Below are 14,493 nucleotides of genomic sequence, written 5' to 3'. Positions count from 1 at the left end.
TCGATGACCCCTTCGCGGAGTCCGAAATTAGGGCCGTCCTTCACAACTTGAATAGCAGGACAGCCTCAGGACCGGACGGCATCTGAAACAGACTGCTAAGGAACCTGGGTGATAGATCAATTGAGCTGCTAACGAAAGAGGTCAACAAGACTTGGGAAAGTGGAAGCGTCCCGGTAAAGTGGAAAGCGGACCCCGCCACGGTGGCCTAGTGGTTACGGTACTCGACTGCTGACCCGAATGTCGCGGGATCGAATCCCGGCGCATATATATATATATATATATATATATATATACGGCACATGACGACGACGCCAACGGCAAAACCCAGCCGAGAGTGTCCATATAATTGCTTCGCAATAAAAATAAGCCAGCAGGCTTGGACTGACGGTCCCAACGTAGAAGTCGTGCGGTGCGCGCTGACGCGTGCCTTGCCGAACCTCAATAAAGTTTTGCAACCAACCAACCAACACTCTCTTCCGTAAGAGCATCAAAATGGCACTGGGGTTACCAGGAACCACTTGCTCTAACAAATTAAGACAACTCGGTACGCACAGCAACATTGATGAAGTGATCGAAGCGCAGGTCACCGCCGAGGTGGTCAGGATCTCTTCAACCAGGGCAGAGGGACGCATCCTAGACGGGGCTGGCATGGCTCGCAGAATGCTTGCTGAACGGGAAATCACATTATCCAGGGAGGTCCGCGAAACCTTTGTGGTCAGCCCATTCCCTCGGAATATGCACCCGCAATACAATGTAGGGAGGCGGAAAGCCCGAGCACGGGCGATTTTACAGAATGCCGGCGAGAATCGAGAATCGACTGTCTTTGTCGACGCGGCTCAGTACGGCAAGTATAGCACATTCGCGCTGGCAGTCATTGACGGCAACGGGGAACTACACTCCTCAGCATCGGTTATACTATAGCTACGAGCGCAGCTGCAGAACAGGTCGCCATAGCCCTGGCCATGACCCACCGCTCGCGCACCAACGTGTTCACAGACTCACGAGCGCCCATCAAAGCTTTTGAATCGGGTAGCCTAGCGCGAGAAGCTGCTTTCATTTTTGAAAAAAAAAGAACAAACCCTGGCACTCACTTCATCTCTTGATTTCCCGCCCATATGGGTGCGGACGTTCATCAGCACATACCTAACCTCAACGAGCTTGCCCATGACCGTGCGCGAGATCTCACGCGCCGCGGCGGCATGGAGGCCTTATGGCGACAGGATGAATTCAGCATGACGATCCGCTCCTTACTTCTCATGAAATCACCTCTCATTATCGCCTAAGTAGAAGGGCCTATCCTCTTCCTCACCCGAAGTTAGGTAGGTGTCAGTTACTTAGACTAACAATGCTCGAGACGGGCTCGTTTTCCTCGCGGGGCTTTCTCAGTCATATCTCCACAGACATTGATTCAAGCTGTCCGGACTGTAATGAGACTTATTGTTCCTTAGCGCACATGATTTGGCAATGCCTCGCGTTACCTAACGGCCCTCTATCCAGCGAAGCCTACTGGGAAGAGGCACTCTGGAGCCCATCGCTCCTGACACAAATCCAGGCAATCCAGAGGGCCCAAGAAAGGGCGAAACATCACGGTGTCCGAGCCCCGACTTGGACGCGGCCATCGGTTTCCGCGGTTCCCCTAGGGGTTCCCGCGAAAGCTCTTCAGGGTCAAATAAAGTTCATTGCCTCTCTGTCTGTCTAAACGCCATGTTCCGGTGGGGCATCACGAGCGCTCTTGGGCTCTCGAACTAGACGCAAACGGAACGACTCCTCCAGCTCGGAGTACACAATACATTCGAGGAAATTGCGGAAGCATAGGAAAGGGCACGAAGTGATATCAGACTCTCGGGCACGAAGGCTGGGAGCCGACTCCTGACGGACATGGGTATCCAGCCGACCATCGTGGACCGCAATTACCGGGGCCTTTCAAGGAGCCAACGCGAACAGATGATCGTTTCCCCCCCTTCCGCGCAATATGCATCCGCAGCGAAACATGGGAAGAAGACGGGCCAGTGCGGGCCCGTCTTCTTCAGACGGGCCATCCTCCACAGGGCAGCAGAAATCCCTGGGGGGAGCCGCTTTGTCGACGCGGCCCGGTGCGGAAACAACGACAGATAACCGGTGGTCTCGATCGACCAAGTTGGTTGGGTCATCAACGCCGCATCGATCGAATGTTCCTCCTCGAGCGCTGCCGTGCAGGTGGCCATCGCCATCGCTCTCCTCGACAAGAAGCGTGCGGACGTATTCAGCGACTCCCGGGCAGCCGTCCGGTCCTTTGCCGTTGGCGCCATCTCCATGGAAGCACGCCGTATCCTCAGGGACAAAGACATTTCTAATCACATCTTAATATCATTTCCTGCTTACATGCGCCACTTTGAAGAAGGCTTTACCAACTTCAACGAGCTGACCCACTCGAAGGTGCGAGGTCTGGCGTTCCGCGCCCACGAAGGCTCTCCCCAGCCCACGACGTTGGAGAATAGAAATCAGCCCACCACATACAATGAGATTTCACAGCACTTCTACCTAGGCAGAGGGATCTATCCCACTCCTCACAGAAAATTACGCAGAGCCCAGGCAATCACACTTAAGACTCTTACAGACGGGTTCGTACCCAAATTTGGCTTTATTTCACAAAATTTATCCTGGCACTTAAAATAAAAATTACACCATCTCCCGCTAAAGGGGACCATGAGGCGATGCGAAGCCGGAGCACTTACACGATCGCGTTCCGTTGGCGTTCGTTGGGCATGCTACCGACCTCGCGTCGTGGAACGCGAAGAGGGACGCTATGCGCGTCGTATCTTCCATCTAGCCTGGCCGTTAAATCTCACAGAGCGAGTGGGGAACGCGGTCGACAGGCGGGCGAGAGGGGGGCAGCGTAGGAGAGGAGAGAGAAGGGGAGGGGACGCGCATGCGCTCGAGCTCATCGCGGCGTTGCGCAGGAGAGAATTTCGGCATTTCTAGCCCGAGTTTCAGAGGAAGAGTGGAAAGGAGGAGGGGAGAGGGGTATGGGAGAGGGAAAGTGGAGAGGGAAAGTGGAGATGGGAAGAGGAGAGGATGAGTGGAGAGGAGGTGTATGGAGAGGGTATGCGCATGCGCAGTAAGGGTGGTCACGCCGCACACCACCACCACCGGATTGAGCTCCGCCTTAAGATACTTCGCATCTAATAGCAGCTTGTGCTTCCGTTGCAGGGAGGTAGCTTAGTTACAGCACATGCTCTGGCGATGCTCCCAGTTACTGGGTAGTGATCAAGCCAACCAAACCAAGTGGTGCTCCGCCGTCAGAAGTCTCAACAGGGATCAGCTTTGGGCCGTCCAGAGAGCCCACGATGCGGAGTTCAGGCCTAGCCTACTCGTCCCAACGTGGGAGGAGCCCACTGCGCGCTAGTCGCGTCTCTCAGGACTATGTTAATGAAGTTTGACCAACCAGCCAAGACAGTCATGAGCTTGTCGGGCCGCTAGCAAATGGTTCCCAGAGTCGTGGGAGTCCCTCCTGCGTGCCTCCGAGCCAGCAGACCAACGCCGGCTCATCCAGCGCGCGGTGGAGGCTGCGGTATCCCAAGAGATCCCCGCCGACCTCCTCTAAAGGCCGGAACGGCCCGAACAGACGTACGCGTTGAAGCGCGTCAACGCGTCACTTTTTGACGCGGCGTCACGCCCTCTCATTATGGAGAGGGAGGGCGCGCAGCTTCGCGTAGCCGCGCGTCCTCTCTCCCCATAGGGAGAGGGCGCGACGCCGCGTCAAAAAGTCACTCGGTGACGTGCTGCAACGCGTACGTGTGTTCGAGCCTTAAGCCAGCGCAACCAGTCTTCGCACTGGTCCCCTGTTTTTGGGCGTAATCCACTACGTCTTTGAGACCCCCGTGCTACATAATCACCCTCACAATTACGCTCTAATAGGAGTAAGAAGAAACGATTACGTTTGAAAAGCCCCGGGTGATGACATGATGAGTGTAGGTGAATGGCGGGATATCCCTCGTGTTGTCAACTCTGTGTGAATTTTTTTTTATTGAAATAGAAAACAAATGAAGGAGTTGTTGTCACCATTGCTTGGTGACGGCTACCCCTTTCCACATAGTTGTTAAGATAACAGAATAAATAAAAAAATATATCTATATATATATATATATACATATCTACAGTCGCACAAGTTCAAGAACTCAGTAGCTATCGCAAATATTAGTGTCTTCAAAAAAACGCTGGAGCACTTTCATTGCTTTACGGTTTATCCTAGTCGGCCATGGGCCTATTATTTTCGCTAAGGAAAACGTTCGCTCAGAGTCCAGCGTGTGAAGTTCTTGTTCGAGTCGCTGTCTATGCGTGTCGTACTTCGGACAGTCGAGCAACAGATGATGCACATCCTCGTCGTCGTGGCCGCATGAACATGTTGACGATAATGCACGATGAATCCGAAATAAGAAGTGCTTTGTGTAAGCGGTTCCGAGTCTTAGGCGATGAATGAGTGTGTCGATACGTCTTGGGAGCTGGGGGTCTAATTGGCACTCAAGGTTAGGGTCAACAGCGTACAGAATCGATTCCTTTGTGCTGTCTGGGAACCAGGTGGATAAACATAATTCACGTTTCGTTCTTCGTAAAATTCGGTTTATATCACACTGGGATGCAGGAATGAGGTGGGTTTGTGTGTAATTATGAGCGGCTTTTGCCAACTCATCTGCCATTTCATTTCCCTTGATTCCGCAGTGACTGGGAACCCACTGAAATGCCACGTGATGACCTGACTCCGTAGCTTCTGAAAGCTCTTTCAAGATCGCGTATACTATACGTATATCTATTTTTCCTGAAGTGGCATTTTCCACACACGCAAGAGCCGCCAGGGAATCCGTGATTACGACCCACCTTCTGGGCCTCGTTGACAGTTTAATAAAGCTGACCGCTAGCAAAATAGCTACAAGCTCCGATGTTGTTGAAGAGGAAAGATGACCCAGTCGACATGCATGTTCCTCATGTAACTCCGGAATGATGAATGCTGATGTCGCAGTCTCTTTGTTGACGGAGCCATCAGTGTACACGTGAGTGTAGCCTTGGTATCTGTCAAACAAGTGATGTGAGGCCAACTGCAGAGCGGCAATGGCTGGTACGTCATGTTTACTACGCAGTCCTTCTATTGACGTTTCAATAGTTGGTAGCTCTAGCAACCAGGGCGGATAGGTCAAGTCCGGCGGCCAATGTGTCGACGCAGGAAGCCGTGAAATGTACTGTTGGTACACACGGTGTATTTGCGTGCCGGGACGGTTCTCAATTTGTGTTATGAGTGGATGTGAAGGGTGTTGCGTGACTAGGCGAAAGAGGTGCCGACAGGTCTCCACATTTCGAATCACTATAAAGTTGGGTTCCCGTGCCTCTGCTAATGTCAAAGAACTTGATGTTGCCTGTGGTACCCCCAGACATACGCGCAGGCTTCGTGCTTGTAGCAGTTGAAGTCGCTGTGTGAATATTCTTCAACGTAAGCACTCCTTAAATGCGATACTTATTTACAGAGGGCCTGGGTCTACTTGACGTATCTCCTTGTAGAAACGCTGGTTTCAATGACATTATTCATCCTATAGCTTATTTAGGAGCGAAGCTCCTTAGGCCCGCACCCCGCCGTCGCCGTCGAAGCTCCCTTCAACATAGATGCGGCGCCGGCGCAGAAGACAATAGACAGATTTAGTTGGGCGCCCGCAGCAGCTCTGTGGGCGCAGCCAGCCAGCCATTTCCTATGGCAGGCTACGTCCGTAAAGCTGTTGCGGACGCTCAACTAAATCTGTCCAATGAAACGCCGCGCGCGGCATACAAAAGAAAAAATAAATAAACAAGGCGCAAGGCGCAAAGCGCGCGCGGCGTTCGGCGCGCGTTGCGCAAGAAACAACGCGCGCGGCGCGGCCGGTGGCAGGTTTCGTGCAGCTCCTTCGTGTTTTTCCGCAGTTCTGCGAAGCGTTTCTTCTTTGGCGGTAGTTCCATGGCTCAGCATCGCAGCGACAAGGTTTTTTGTGTTGTGGCTGTCACAGTACCTACAGCAGTTCACCTGGAACGAAGTTTTACCGCTTCCCGAAGGCTCATGGGCAGAAGGAGAAACGCCAACGTTGGATACAACTTGTTCGCGGTGACAAATAAGACTTTTTGTGATTTTATTCGGCGCAGAGTGTTACGTTTATTCCATGAGAGAGACACCCATCGAATGAAAAATTGTTTCAGACCTGCCTTAATTGTGATACACCCATTAAGCATGGTCTCCAAATGGCGATCTATTTTTTTACGCTGAATAAGTATCGCGAAGACATTGTCTAATTCTAGTTCTTATTTCATGCGCAGCGTTGATGGAACAGACTGGGAGCCCACAGAAAAAAAAGCAGAATTTGCAGTAGGCATTCTGTGGGCAATGCTAAGGCCAGTGAACAGGATCACCCAGCCTACCTCCCAACGATCCTTCCATCCCCTCGCAATGAGCTGGAATAAGTCGCTCATGTGAACGTTACGAAAGGTGCGGTAACATTTAGGCGTGTTTTGCATGTTGTTTAGGCTTGACAGCCGTAAATATTCCTTTCGTCCCAGACGCATTCGGTGCACAGGTAATATCTTTAGGGCTGGTATACCTGTTTAACGCTTATCATGCTCGTATGTTATTTTGGTTAGCTTTAAATATCAGAAACTTCGTTCCAAAATCAGTTTTCTATATATCTGCAGGTACACGGTCACTGCCGCAGCGTGCTTGCCTTAGCCGGCTATGCGTGCGCTGCAGTCGCAGGTCGCGTCAGTATCTTCCGTCGCTTCGCGTTTACGACAAACACCGACCTGTCACCACGCTTCCGTCCTTCTTTAATATTATGTACATGACCTGCCCCGTACAGAAGCTTGCCTTTATCAATGTTTACTCCCCTGAAAAATTTATCCAAACCTTCGATGGTTTGCCAACCAGACATTGCAGAGGAACGCACGCACACCACACCATGCTTGCGACAGCATGCTTGAGGGAACGCTACCACCCCAGGGACGCGGAAACCGCCGCGTTGGCGCTGAACGCCGCTGCGAGTGGCTGCGCTGGTGGAGCCGCCTATGCAAGCCCAGTGTGCCCAGAGTCGTTTGCGTCCCATTTCTAAGGAGCTTCGCTCATCGGTTGTATTCGCACAAGGAACAACTGCTGATTTTAGATGCGAAAGCATCTTATGCTCGGGGCAGTGTCCGTTCTGCGGCGTCCGCACCCATACTGCGCATGCGCCAACTCTCCCCCCTCTCCTCGCGTGAGCGCGAGGAGGTGGGAGGAAGTGGGGTAGAGGAGGTGGCGTGAGCGCTGCCTCCTCTCCCGTTTCTCTCTCTTCGCCACAGCTATGCGCTCGTATATAATGCGGCGCTCCCGTTGCACTCTCCTTCGCAACGGCGCTATGGACGCTAGCGAAACTGGACGTAAACGGCCACGCCGGCAAGCGAATCTCGAAGCTGCGAAAGCGCGCGTTCGCTGTGCTTCCGTCATTCTCTCTCTGTGCAACGGTGTGCGAAACGCCATGAGCAACGTCAACGCTAGTTGCAGCGGCAGCGCCACCGCCGAGGAGCAGAGGAAGGCTCGGGAAGCCGAACGTAAACGTCAGCGTCGACAAGCCATATTTCAAACGCCTCGACAACCACCGTCTCCTAAGTCACATAAGAGAAACGGAAACTCGATGCGCACCCCTCCCCCCCCCCCCCCCCGCTATGCTTTCGCATCCCACCACGGTTGCCCGTAGGGGGAGATGATGTGCAATTTTTTCTTTGTAGAAATACGCCCGAAAACCCTAACGCAAAAGAGCGTGATCGCTTCCATCACGGCTCTGCCCGTTACTTTCAGCTGAACATTGGAACGATTTCGTGATTACATAGAAATGTTTCATTGTGCAGAAACTTCAGCATGCGATGCATGATGTCCTCAAACCAGCACTAACGTTAGCGAGTAAGGTCCACCTCATGTGAGTTTTGTTCCGACATTTTCCTTCTGGCCTGCGCAGAATGGATCGTGCGGTTATGACTTCTGGCTTAACGAACAGCCGCTGACGGATGCTCTCGGCATTTACTCAATGGACCTGTTTCTAGACAGGGCGAATAGCATCATCACACACCACGACACATCCAAGGTCAGTACAACATGTCAAGTGGCGGAGCCAGAAATGTTTTTCGGGGAGTGTTATACGCCACTAGTAACAGAATCTGTAAAGAGAGCCAGCGCCCAAACAGTAGAGTCTTTTAGCATGTTACGCGAATAAGGTCCTCCTTTCTCACTCGTTGTGGTTTTGCCGCTCCTGATTTCAGTGGTGGCCACAAAAGCTTTTTTTTTTTCAAAAATTACCGTAGGGTTGTGCCGCCTCATTGTTGCCTGTCACCTACGCATTTTAACGAGGAACTTGTCGTTCGGGGGACGCACTTTCACTGGAACTGGGGGTAGTTATTGTATTTCCGTACCGTTTTTCCGCGACTTGCCAAAAGACTCTACACTCTGGTAGGGTGGCTAGAGTGGCTAGTATACTCGGGTAGGGAGGTTCATTCTACCCACCCTAAGTCAGGTACAAGTCAAGAAAAAAGCGGCTTTTCGCAGTCAAAGGACCCCCTTCTAGCCAATGGCGTTGCCGTGGCATCGTGACGCCGTGGCCTACCGCTTTGCGCCTACAGGCAGCGCTTCGACCCAAGCTTCTATGAGTGCGTCCGCGCCGTAAAGTAGTTCCTCTGGAAGGTGGCGAGTAAAGCAGTAAAGAGTGTATATATATTGCTGTGGGAAACACCGGCGCACATTGCATGCTTCGCCCCTCCCCAGGTTTCACGTTAGTGGAACTGGAACACCCTTTCCTACATGCTTCACCCCTCCCCAGTTTTTTTCTTGTACCCAAGTAAAGTATCCCAGTCATTTTCTGCTTTAATGAAGCCGAATGGTTAATTAGCGGTTTCGTTCAATGCAACGCCTACATAAGAAATACGAGGGGAAGTATATGCAGCGCTCAGTAAACTTCGGGGGGTAAGGCTACGCCTCTTGCTCTTAAAGGGATACTGAACAAAATTTTCGCCGCCGAGATAAATGGCCAATCGAAAGATTGGGTGCTGAAATTTGTTGAAACAACCTTCATTTCAGCCAGAGACTAGCAGAAAATAATGAATTTAATGCATTTTTCGCAAATTGGCGCGTCTAGTGGCCGCGCCGCGAACTAGAGAGGAAGTGACGCGAAACTCGGCGGATACTGACTCGCCAACCGTGCTCGCTGCAAAATCGCTTACCAATCGACATCGCAAGCCGCCACCCGCTGCCGCGCTAGCCGCGCGTCTCTCTCAAAACGTGTTCTCACGGTCGGGAAGGTGTTCTTGAGAGGAGAGTTGGAGAAAGGGAAGTGGCAGGGCAGGAGAGAGCGTGCCGGTTGCCCCCCTCTTGCTGGAGCATTCGACGTCACGGCCGTCGACAAGCGCACTGGCGTGCAGCCGCCGCGCTCTCACAATCCACTAAAAATACGGCCGACTGCTCGAAATTACGTGAAATAAATGCTGTTTATAGGAATAGTCGTGTCGTCCGAGTCGAATGCAAGTGTTTTCGTAGCTTTTTCAAATTTTTGTTCAGTATCCCTTTAACGTTTTGAACCTTCTGTTACATACAATGTGCAATAACGGCAAGTGAGCTTACAAATAAAGGGCATTTATAAAACGAGACTGAATGTGCCGTGGGTCACGTGACGGGCGAGACTGAATGTCCAACGAGACGGAATGTCCAACCGAGACGGAATGTCCAACGAGACGGAACGCTTGCGGCCTGAATGTCCAATAGTGGACATTCAGTCTCGTTGGACATTACGTCTCGTTGGACATTCCGTCTCGGTTGGACATTGTCTCGTTGGACATACAGACTCGTTGGACATTCAGTCTCGGTTGGACATTCAGTCTCGTTGGACATACAGACTCGTTGGACATTCAGTCTCGGTTGGACATTCCGTCTCGGTTGGACATTCGGTGTCGTTGGACATACAGTCTTGTTGGGCATTCAGTCTCGGTTGGACATTCCGTCTCGTTGGACGTTCCGTCCCGGTCGCAAATTTCGCTTTTCCGTTTTCGTCCCACACATCCCAATATCTGCTCAGAAATAAGCTCAGAAAAAAATTACACCATTTCCCGCTAAAGGGGACCATGAGGCAATGCGAAGCCGGAGCACTTTCACGATCGCGTTCCGTTGGCGTTCGTTGGGCATGCTACCGACTAGAGCACTGCACGGGCCGGATTTTATGGCCTGGGCCCGGCCCGGGCCCGCTTTATGAAGCCCGAGCCCAGCCCGGCCGCGTGGTTCCAAGCGCGGGCCCGGCCCGGCCCGGGCCCGGGCGTACATGACCGAACCCTGCCCGAGCCCGGCCCGGGCGTACTTGACCGTACCCAGCCCGAGCCCCGCCAGGGCCCGTCGTTCTAAGCCCGGGCCCGGCCCGGGCCCGGGCATTCATTACTAAACTAATCCAGGGCGTCCTTGTTCATGACCAGGCCCAACCCGGGCCCGCCAGAGGATATTAGTTGTTGATGATGATTATTAATGATGCCGTGCGCTTTGTAGCGGACGATCGGACGGAAAATCCGGTGTGTACATGCATCGAAATGTTGCTTTGCCCACGGTGGTAGCTCAGCAGTTAAGCTGTATCACTGTTAAGTCATAGGACGTGGGTGCGATTCCCGCGGCCGCAATTTGGTGGGGGCGAAATGCAAGAACACCCGTGTATATACTTATCTTTAGGTGCACGTTAAAGAACTCGAGGTGGTCGAAATTGATCCGGTGCCACTACGGCGTGCCTCGTAATCATATCGTGGTTTTGGCACGTAATACCAAGGAATATAAATGAAATGTATCGTATGTGTCAACCTCGAATAAAAGACCGAAATCTTTATGCCTCCCATGGGAACAACCGTGATCTGGCCCATTGTTAGTGCTGTTAATAGATTATATATATATATATATATATATATATATATATATATATATTATATATATTGTAAAGGTGTTTATTGACGGCTGGATTGACGGCGACGATGCACAACAGTCACGACGGAGCGCACAGACTCTCACGAGCACGAGCACGAGGGGTGTTCTCTCCGAGAAGAGGCGAAGAGGGCGACCCACTAGAAGGCGCTGAAGAGGACGGCCCATTACAACGTTCCAATGCTTCTCTACAATTACCCCGGGTACGAAAAGGGCGACCTAGCAGCTGGTCACTATGAGCGGGTCATGGTAGGGCTTGAGGCGCTCCACGTTGACAATGTCGCGCCCTCGACGGCGCATGTCGGAAGATGGGTCGATGGGTTCAATCAGGTAGTTGACCGGGGATGTGCGTTCGACGACACGGTAGGGGCCTTCGTATTTGGGCAACAGTTTGGAAGAGAGGCCAGTTGCAGTGGTAGGGACCGAGAGCCATACGAGTGCTCTATGTAGGAACGTGGGTGCAGAAGTGTTGGTCTCACCGCGGATGCCTTTTCTGCCGCTCTTGGTCCTGCGTGGTAAAGGTCTTCGCAAGCTCGCGACACTCCTCAGCAAGTCTGGCTGTGGCAGAAATAGGCGCACACTCAGATCGATCCGGCTTGTATGGAAGGATTGTGTCGATTGTGTGCGACGGGTGCCTGCCGTACAATAGGAAAAAAATCACAGCATATCCACGGAGTGAATGATGATGAGTGGGCGAAGCTGCGGAGGTTTATCGGTAAACCGTGAATCTTCCGTGAATTCTGCCCAGTACATCATCACCGACGTGAGATCGGGCGCGTTTATACTAAAGGTTCGATGAGTTATGACGACTTGCAGCTCACTTTAATTTTACATGTACGCTGTGAATTTTCATTGTTTAGAAAACCATTGCTTTAGAAAACATCTGGCGTCTTTCGTTAAGCAGCTGGCGTCTTTTCGTTTTGCTTTAGAAACATCTGGCGTTCTTTCGTTTTGCTTTTACAAAACATCTGGCGTCTTTCGTTGGTTTATTTCATCAATCAACGGCGTTTTGAACAAAATTTTTATTGTTTAATCACGCACAAGAGAAATCTCACCAGACACTACCTTGGAGGTAAACAATGGCTGCTAATGGGAATGAGAGACAGAAGAAGTCGGCTTTTAGCTAACACTTACACTTCTACTTCTACTAACGTTTCCTACTGGAACATGTCAATGGCTGCTAATGGGGAATGAGAGACAGAAGAATTCGGCTTTTAGTTAACGCGCACGCTGCGAATTTTTTGTTGTTCAACAACGCACAGGAAAAATCTCCCACCGGCACCACCTTGGAGGTCAAAGCGTAAGACTGGTTACGCACTACGACTACTACGACTATGACTACGAGGGACGAACGGGTGCCGCCTTAAGAAGCTTCGCCCCTAAAATGGTGAGAAACCAGTGGTGCTTTGAGGGGCGGTATTGTAGGCGTAGGTGACGAAAGGTAGAATGGAATCCCAATTTGTGTGATCGGCGGCGACATACATCGAGAGCATGTCACCGAGCGTGCGGTTAAAGCGTTCCGTGAGCCCATTCGTCTGCGGGTGGTAAGCAGTAGTTTTGCGGTGAACAACGTTGCACTCTTTGAGGATGGCTTCGACGACTTCCGACAGGAAGACACGGCCTCGATCGCTGAGCAGCTCCTGGGGTGGACCGTGGCGCAGCATGAACCGGCGGAGCAGAAAGGAGGCTACATCGCGCGCTGTAGCCGCTGGAAGGGCGGCAGTTTCGGCGTATCGCGTAAGGTGGTCTACAGCGACGATGGCCCAGCGGTTACCAGCCGAAGTCAGAGGGAGTGGTCCATACAAATCGATGCCAACGCGCCCAAACGGCCGGTCAGGGCAAGGTAAAGGTTGCAGACCTGCTGGTGACTGGTGCGTTGAAGTTTTGCGGCGCTGACAATCGATGCAGGAGCGAACGAACTTCTGCACGTAGCGGTACATGCCTCGCCAAAAGTACCGTTGGCGAATGCGGTGGTATGTTTTCGATACCCCAGAGTGCGCACACTGCGGATCAGCGTGGAACGATTCGCATATTTCAGAACGCAGACTGCGGGGTATTACTAGTAGCCACTGGCGGCCGTCGGCGTTGTAATTGCGTCGGTGGAGGAGGTCGTCGCGAATGGCGAAATGGTGGGCTTGACGACGCAACGCGCGAGTGGATGGTGTTGCCGAAGGATCAGTGAGCAAGTCTAGCAGTGAAGCGATCCATTGATCCTTGCGCTGTTCGGTAGCGACAGTGTGAACGTCGATGGAACCAACGGCATTGTGAGACATTGAGCTGTGGGTATTGTCCTCAGGCAAGGGGGAGCGCGAGAGAGCGTCGGCGTCAGCATGCTGGCGTCCGTTGCGGTACAGCACGCGGATATCGTAGTCCTGTAGGCGAAGTGCCCAGCGGGCGAGGCGGCCTGATGGATCCTTCAATGATGACAACCAGCAGAGTGCATGGTGGTCGGTGATGACATCAAATGGGCGACCATACAAATAAGGTCGGAACTTCGTAAGGGCCCAGATGATCGCCAGGCATTCCTTTTCGGTGACGGTGTAATTGGTCTCGGCTTTGGTGAGCGTACGACTTGCATATGCCACAACATATTCAGGGAACCCTGGTTTGCGCTGCGCAAGGACAGCGCCAAGGCCAACACCGCTGGCGTCTGTGTGTACCTCTGTAGGGGCCGTAGGGTCGTAGTGGCGTAGTATGGGAGGCGACGTCAACAGACGACGGAGCTTCGCGAAAGCGTCGTCGCACTCTGACGACCATGAATTGAGGGACCCGTTACTTCCGAGGAGCTTCGTCAGCGGCGATATGACGGTCGCGAAGTTTCGAATGAAGCGCCGAAAGTAGGAACACAGTCCTACGAAACTGCGCAGTTCTTTGACGGACGTAGGTTTGGGGAACTCGGTCACGGCCCGAAGCTTGGCTGGATCGGGAAGAATACCGTCCTTGGACACGACGTAACCGAGTATTGTCAGATGCCGTGCTGCAAATCGGCACTTCTTTAGATTCAGTTGTAGACCGGCGTCGCTCAAACGCGTCAAAACATGGCGCAGGCGTTGAAGATGCGTGGAGAAGTCCGGAGCGAAAACAACGACGTCGTCGAGGTAGCACAAGCATGTGTGCCATTTCAGGTTGCGCAGAACGGTATCCATCATGCACTCAAAGGTGGCGGGCGCATTACACAGCCCAAACGGTATGACGTTGAATTCGTACAAGCCGTCGGGCGTGACAAAGGCGGTCTTCGGTCAAGCGTCATCAGCCATGGGTACTTGCCAGTACCCTGAGCGCAAATCGAGAGATGAAAAGAATTCTGCTCCTTGCAGGCTGTCCATCGCGTCGTCTATTCGCGGTAGTGGATACACGTCCTTACGAGTGATCTTTTTGAGTCGTCGGTAGTCCACACAGAACCGCACAGAACCGTCCTTCTTCGCAACAAGAACGACAGGAGACGCCCAGGGGCTGTTAGAAGGTCGAATAACATCTCGTCGAAGCATGTCGTCGACTTGCTCGTTGATTACACGGCGTTCTGTGGGAGATACGCGATA

At 52.4% G+C, this 14,493-nt stretch overlaps 1 protein-coding gene across 1 annotated transcript in view; it reads left to right on the top strand.

The window, feature by feature from the left end:
• The window catches only part of LOC119386296 (arylsulfatase B-like), a 171,572-nt gene that overhangs the window by 84,516 nt on the left and 72,563 nt on the right, over window positions 1-14,493 (top strand). The window contains exon 5 of the mRNA XM_049414296.1: window positions 7,974-8,099. Within this exon, the coding sequence (XP_049270253.1) occupies window positions 7,974-8,099 (126 nt within the window). The remainder of the gene's footprint in view (window positions 1-7,973; window positions 8,100-14,493) is intronic.

This window comes from Rhipicephalus sanguineus, chromosome 3, assembly GCF_013339695.2.
Source record: "Rhipicephalus sanguineus isolate Rsan-2018 chromosome 3, BIME_Rsan_1.4, whole genome shotgun sequence".
In the NCBI taxonomy this organism is placed as follows: domain Eukaryota; kingdom Metazoa; phylum Arthropoda; class Arachnida; order Ixodida; family Ixodidae; genus Rhipicephalus; species Rhipicephalus sanguineus.
Note: the sequence above shows the minus strand (reverse complement) of the source record. Positions and strands in the feature narration are given on the sequence as shown.